This window comes from Myxocyprinus asiaticus, chromosome 32, assembly GCF_019703515.2.
Source record: "Myxocyprinus asiaticus isolate MX2 ecotype Aquarium Trade chromosome 32, UBuf_Myxa_2, whole genome shotgun sequence".
In the NCBI taxonomy this organism is placed as follows: Eukaryota; Metazoa; Chordata; class Actinopteri; order Cypriniformes; family Catostomidae; genus Myxocyprinus; species Myxocyprinus asiaticus.
In genome coordinates this window covers 19,513,292-19,520,531 of record NC_059375.1, presented here as the reverse complement: position 1 = coordinate 19,520,531, position 7,240 = coordinate 19,513,292, and the positions used below count along the sequence as shown (strand labels likewise).

Sequence of the window (7,240 nt, the reverse complement as noted above, 5' to 3'; positions counted from 1 at the left end):
AAGTGTACACTGCATCATTTGCAGTGTTGGGTGTGATCTGATAAAGTAATTAGTTACTGCAATATAATATCTTTTGTTAAAAATAGTGTAACATTACATTTTAAGTTCTTGTAATTAGATTACAGTAACTGACTTTCAATTAAGTTAATTACTTTACTCAAACACATTACTTGAGTCACACATATTTCTAAAATAATATTATGTATGTAGAATACATTTACAACATGAGATGTTCATATGTACGTCTGTTTGCATTTCTGAAGGGCCATATAATGAAACATTGTAAGGGAGAAATGTGTGCGACAATGAACAAGAAGGAAATATAGACATTATTTTTAATTATTTGAATGAAAAAAACTTTTCTGTGAAGTGTTTAGAAAGTAGCTTAAAAGTAATTAGTAATGTGATTACTTCTCAATGAAGTAATCAGTAATCTGTACTCTAGTAAGGAGTACTCAAGTAATCTGATTAAAATTTTTTGAGAAGGAATTAGTAATTTGTAGTGGATTTCTTTTTCGTGTAACTTACCAAACACTGGTCATTTGAGACAGCTCATGTCTGTGGATAAAGGATTGAGCCCTACATCTAAAGTTGCGCTTCAGCTAAGGGTACCTTGTTGCCATGTGGGTAAAGCCTTCCCTCCCTAATCAATGGAGAACTTTTGGGTATTGACTGCTGAGAATGCCATGCTGTTGAGCCTGTGAAGAGAAAAAGACAGGGGCCGATGACGTCAGCACCCATTACCCGTGGCACCACCCCTTTAATTAAACAAGCCTGAGCTCCCTTGAGGTCTGAGAGAAGGAGTCTAAACATCCCAATCTCCTGTCTGCCTCTCTCACACATACACAGTATCCTCATATCCCCAAATCTCCTTTCATTTCCTCCCAGAAAACATCTCTCCCTCTACTAGTGAATCCAGCTACAAATGCTTCCCCATTCTCAGTGTAAGTGAGGGCCTAAGCACTTAACATATGATGCCAGGGCTGTTTATCCACTTCTAGGGGGGTCCACCTAAAGAGGATACACATGAGCGCTGTTCTACTCAAAGTGGGGGGAAGGGATTGTGTATGATGTTGAGAAGGATTGTGTCTATTGGGTAAGGATTAGCCTACTGCTATCTCGTCAACCTCTGGTGCCATCTGCCAGTGACTTAGCAAAAATGCAAATCAGATACTCGCAATGCACAGCAGCCGGATCGGAATAGCCTGTAAAAATAGGTCAGTAGAGCTCTGATCCTTGCATCTTTATTATAGCACATGTCTAGAAAAGATGGGACCGACGAGCAGTCTGGGGTGAAGAGAGAGTCTTGGCTTGTGTGCATGTAAAATGTCACCCGGGATGGAAAAAAGGAGGATAAAAGAGCAATAAGATTTCATACAGGGATGAAAGTACCAAGTGAAAGTAGTCAGGGGCACATTTGAAATGAATCTTGGCAGCAAAACAAAGGTATCGACTGACTATGCCATCTACCAAGTGCACAAGCAGCCAGCGAGAGTGGCACAATTCTATACGATACAACATTCACAATCGCCCCCTGATGCCCGTCCATCAGTCTACTGTGCTTAAGATGGCCATTAACAACCTAAATCAAATCACCAACAATTTCAGTCCGGAGCGTTCAACCATAGCCCGTTCTTTTTATCGACTGCTAAAAAAAGATTAAAGACCTCTAGTCGGTAATATGCGTATTAGCAGAGATGTTCACAAGTCTTTAAGCTGGATTCCGAGTCAAGTCTGGAGTCTTCCGTCATGAGTCAAGTCTCAAGTCACTAAACGTTATATCTTTTATTTTTATTTATTTATTTATTTAAATACTCTGCTTAAAAATGATAAATGTATGATCTTTGAAAAATCAAGGAGACTAATAGGATTCTACCTGAACTTATAAAAATGTTTTATTTATTTATTTATTTTTATTTTATGATTTCACAGGCTTATTCTGTACTGTTTTTTGTAATAAAGGTGCCACAGTTTTTCCTCAAGGTCAGTTCAACAAGGCTCAGAACGTGCACACAAGCAATGCAATATGACATTTGCAATGTAATGCGACATCATTGACAAAAAACTTCCCAGCTGTTTTAAGTCCACAAAAAAACTACACATGCTGAAAACTAGGGCTGGTAGCATCATGGTGACAACTGCCCCATCGCGGTGGTACAGTGCCACCGGCGGTTATGCATGTGACACATCAACTTACATAAAAGACCTTACGTAAACTTGAAATAAATTTCTGAAATAATGTAATTTAATGAGTATAATAAAGTATTATATCTTTATTTTCAGCGTTGTGGATTATTTATCATAGGGACATATAATTTTCAGTTTTTTAGAGATTTTGCGCTACAGAGCGCATTGTTCTAATAACGGTGCATTCACAAGATACTCATAGCGCACAACTCAAGACAAACGCACACCACAACTAGATGTCCCCGACTGAAGTTACAATTCCTAAATTCCTTCAAAAACTGACACGCAGGAGAGTTTATTTGTGATAACATGTCAACAAACAACATTAAAAAAAGGGTTCGTGCCCGTTAATGTGCTCTATCTAGAACTCAAGCTCCGTTGTGCATTCGCTGCCTTTATTCATTGATTTAAGTTATAATACACTGATCAGCCACAACATTAAAACCACTTGCCTAATATTGTGTAGGTCCCCCTCATGCTGCCAAAACAGTGCCAACCAGGCACTATACTTCTCACCACAATTGTACAGAGCGGTTATCTGAGTTACCATAGACTTTGTCAGTTCTAACCAGTCTGGCCATTCTCCGTTGACCTCTCCCATCAACAAGGCATTTCCGTCCACAGAACTGCCACTCACTGGATGTTTTTGGTACCATTCCGAGTAAATTCTAGAGACTGTTGTGTGTGAAAATCCCAGGAGATCAGCAGTTAAAAAAATACTCAAACCAGCCCATCTACTTTGGCCCGCCCTCAAACAAACGTAGTTATAACAGAGGCCAGGATGAGTTTGGTTAGTGTTGTCGCCATGTCGAGAAGATGCTATTTTCTTCACTGCGGAAGCAAAACCTCTTCGTTTGGACTTCCAAAGGTAGATGAATTAAAGTATCAATGGTTAAAATTTATTTTTACCACTATTTCTCAGCAGTACAACCACAACCAATGCCAGATTTTCAAGATGGTTACTCCTGAAAGACAGTGCAGTTCCCAATTTGTTGGGACAATATGATGCTTCAGGATCACAACCTGTAAGTATGCTTGATTATTTGTGGATTTATCTGCTACCGAGAGTTCATATGCAGAGTTTTGTGTTGTAGCTACGGTGTACACCCACTGCACAGCTGTAGACCTCTGCTAACCTGATAGCTATGTTATTGTGGTGAAATAGTTTTGCTAATCACTTTTACCTACAATTGTGTAGAATTATGCAGATTGTTTGTCATTCTTACTATCATGAATAGTGATCAAGTGTGGATATGGATTTATTTTTACAAAATAATCCACGGTAGTGCTCAGCTGACCTGCTATGTAACGTTTTTGTTTTGGTAAGGGTTTACTATTCAGCTGTGGGCCAGCTTTTACCTAAAACTGTGTAAAAAAATGGTCGATCTCAAGAGTCTTATATAATTATATAATTACAAGCTGTAATGTTATGGCCGCTATCCACGGTAGTCCACGGCTAACTTGCTCACTAACTCTCTAATGTCTTTTACTTGAAGCTTTGTTAGGTTCACAATAATCAACAGTGTACCTGAAAAAAAGCTACAAAATTAAAACTTACCACTGTGAAACATCCTGCTCAAGTCGTGCTTGCGAATGTGTTTCAGGTCGATCAGCTTGTTCTTCCAAACTTTCATTATTTCATTCATTATCGGACTCGGGCTAGAGCTGGTATGGCAAAAACCGATGCCACTGTTACCATAGTTACAGTAGTGTTTACAAAGCTGCCCAGGAAGACTCAGGAGCTGAAACTCGGTTATGGTAAGGGCCGTTACATTTCCAACACACACTCTACGTGGTTGACCAATCACAACAGTCTAGGCCAGCTGACCAATCAGAGCAGACTGGGCTTTTCGGAACGGGGGGCTTTAAAGAGACAGGAGGTAAATCAGAGCATTTGAAAATTGGATTACACCAATTTGTGACGCTTCCTTTCGGTAAGTTTGGGGTCCCAGCTACGTTTCTGCGGCTCATGGACCGAATCCTCAGACCACAAGCTGCATACGCCGCTGCCTATCTGGATGATATCATTATTTACAGTAATGATTGGTAGCAGCACATGCAGCATCTGAAGGCTGTCCTGAGGTCGTTAAGATGAGCAAGACTCACGGTAAACCCAAAGAAGTGCACAACTGGGCGGGTGGAAGTATGGTATCTGGGCTTCCACTTGGGCAGGTGCGGCCCCAAATTGATAAAACTGCAGCGACTGCAGCCTGCCCGGGACCTAAGACCAAAAAGGAGGTGAGACAGTTCCTGGGGCTGGCTATTATCGTAGGTTTGTGCCTAATTATTTGACCATCACCAGCCCGCTGACTGATCTCACTAAAAAGGGGGCACCAGATCCAGTCCAGTGGACGGAGCCGTGTCAGCAGGCGTTCACGCGGGTAAAACCTGCACTTTGCGGTGTACCGCTCTTGCATTCCCCTGACTTCTCTCTCCCTTTTTTGTTCCAGACGGACATGTCGGACATGGGGTTGGGGGCTGTATTATCCCAGATAGTGGAGGGGGAGGAGCGCCCCATGCTGTACATCAGCAGGAAGCTCTCAGTGTGGGAGACGAAGTACAGCATGACTGAGAAGGAGTGCCTCACCATCAAATGGGAAGTCCTCACCCTCCAGTACCACCTGCTTGGGAGGGACTTCACCATCTGTTCAGACCACGCCCCACTGGCTGTGGTGGATTTCCTCTCTAGAAATGGGGTGGGAGGGTGTTGGTCACAGGCCAGATGGCTCCCCGGCCTGAGTCAGTTGATGGGGGTATGTGGTGATGTGGGAGTGGCCGAGTAAAGTCTGTACGGTAAGGACTGACAGGATTGAAATTATCTCTAACAGCTGTTCTGTGTTTCAGTGAGAGCTGGAGGGGGATAAAAAGGGTGTCCAGACTGCCGGAGGGGAGAGAGTGAGAGAGATGCAGGACGCTGGCTGTGTCTCCATACATTTTATGTTGTGCTGAAAAGCAAGTTGTTAATGCTGAAAAGTGATTAAAAATAAAACTCACATTGGATTGTTTACCCGACTCCCGCTTCTTCCTTCAGAGAGAACTCAAAGTCAGAGACTTTGTCACAGTTACATATTTAAAATTATTTTCTTTAAATGGTTTCAACATACTGAGCTACTTTTTGTTGGTAACTTGAAGTGTAAACAAATTTTTAAAAGTGTACTGTAGCTCATGAGCAGTTTCAAAGTAGCTTCCCGAACACTGCTCGAGACACCTGTATTTTACTCCATTCAGCATCCTCTAGTTTTTTAAATGAAGGAATTCGTCCTGTGCAAACGACCCCTTACACATACAGACACCCAAACACAAGCAGGTTCTAACTGTTTTATTAATCCAACACAAATCACAGGAGAAGGTTGAGAACACCTGAATGTATACATAATATTTATTGCACTTGAGAAAACTGTGGTTCAAGACTGCATTGTGCTGTTTGCAAGTCCAGTATGAGGCATCAGCCTCTGTCAACTGAACTTGCAAAGTTCTTTAATCCCCAGCATCCGGCACAGACAGTATAATTGGTTTTGGTAACAAAATGCATGTCTACAGACACAGACGAGACAGTTCTACCGTGCTTTGTGCAGTACATCCATCTTCCTGTGGGGAGGGGCTTAAATCTAAATCAATGTTGGCATCCTCAATAAAAACAGCAAAAATAAGTGTATTTCTTCCCAACCCCCTTCAGAGAGAAGACTTCAGAACCTCAAAGACCTTCAGGGCAGACTCGACGCAGCCGTCAAAATTGGAGTGTGTGAAGCCGTCACCCCCACACACCAGCAGAGGCTGGGAGAGCAATGTCATCTGCCCCGGGCAATCAGCCACCGATCTTGTCACCTAATTAGAGAACAACAAAACTGAGTGATTGGACTTCCAATAGCTGATGCAACCTCATTCTTACACTAATATTGAGTTGTTAACCCTCAGAGTCCCAAATAGAGCACATACATTAAATAAGTGCTAGTTCCCTATTTGAGCAATGGGTGGGTGTGTATACAAATGTGTCCATTTAAAGCTGAAGTGTTAAAATACTTCAATCCCAGCGGTATGCAGAAACAACTCTAAGTAAGCCACTCGTAGGTTGATTCCCCAGAAAAGTGTTAACACTGTGGCTCTGCAGCACTATTATCTGTTTAAGCATCCTAACACAGCAACATTGGCGACAATGGCCCGAGTTTGAAGTGGGACTATCTGTTTGTCTGACCAATGGCCTATGGAGGGTGTGTTTGAGAAACCTGTTTAAAAACAGTGATTATTTTCACAAATCACTGCAGAACGAGTTTTCCCAGAGCAGAACCATACTGCCAACACCAACAGATTGCTTCAATTGTCTATAAGTGAAAAAAAGGATTCATTGAAAGAATTCATTTGACGGAAGTGGTCCAGAGTTCAGCTCTGTTTGGTGATGCTATGGGCACAGAAATTACACACCACACCTTTAAATAAGATTTTTTCATTGTCATTAAAAAACATAGCTTTGGTTGTCCTGATGTTAAGGCATTCTAGAAAGTTCTACCTTTCATAAGGGAAATTCTCACATGAGATGTGAGAGGGAGGGGGCTGTTAATTTGGTTTATTATATTATATTTTAATAGCAGTGGAGTGGCCTTCATTGGGTTAACCAGGGCCAAGAATAGACTTTTTGGTAAAATGGGTTAAATTTGGATGACACGTTCTCTCTGCCAGTTCTGGACAGCAAGTGGTATGTGTGACCTGTAAGTAACCCAGGTTATAATGCTCTTGTTTAATCTAGCAATATTTTTAAACCCAAAGCCTGAAATAGAAAATTGTCCTGCCAAATATATCAGGAGACAATGCAAAGCTCTCTTGACTTTAGAATCAGTATCAGAATGAGCTTCATTGCCAAGTATACTTACACATACAAGGAATTTGACTTGTAGACAAAAATAATAAAAAATAGAATAAAGAATAAAAATAAGTGAATAGAAAATAAAGTTTATATAAAAATACACAATAAGACACAAAAATATACATATAAACAAATACAATGTTATATACAGTGCAAGGGAATGTAATGTGCAGAAGAGGTAGGATATGTAAAAAA

General features: G+C 41.1%; 1 protein-coding gene across 1 annotated transcript in view; it reads right to left on the bottom strand.

Moving 5' to 3' along the window:
- Positions 1-5,491: 5,491 nt before the first annotated feature.
- LOC127423446 (renalase-like) overlaps positions 5,492-7,240 on the bottom strand; it is a 91,405-nt gene continuing 89,656 nt past the window's right edge. Inside the window, exon 7 of the mRNA XM_051667746.1 lies at positions 5,492-6,012. Within this exon, the coding sequence (XP_051523706.1) occupies positions 5,860-6,012 (153 nt within the window). The 3' untranslated portion in view covers positions 5,492-5,859. The remainder of the gene's footprint in view (positions 6,013-7,240) is intronic.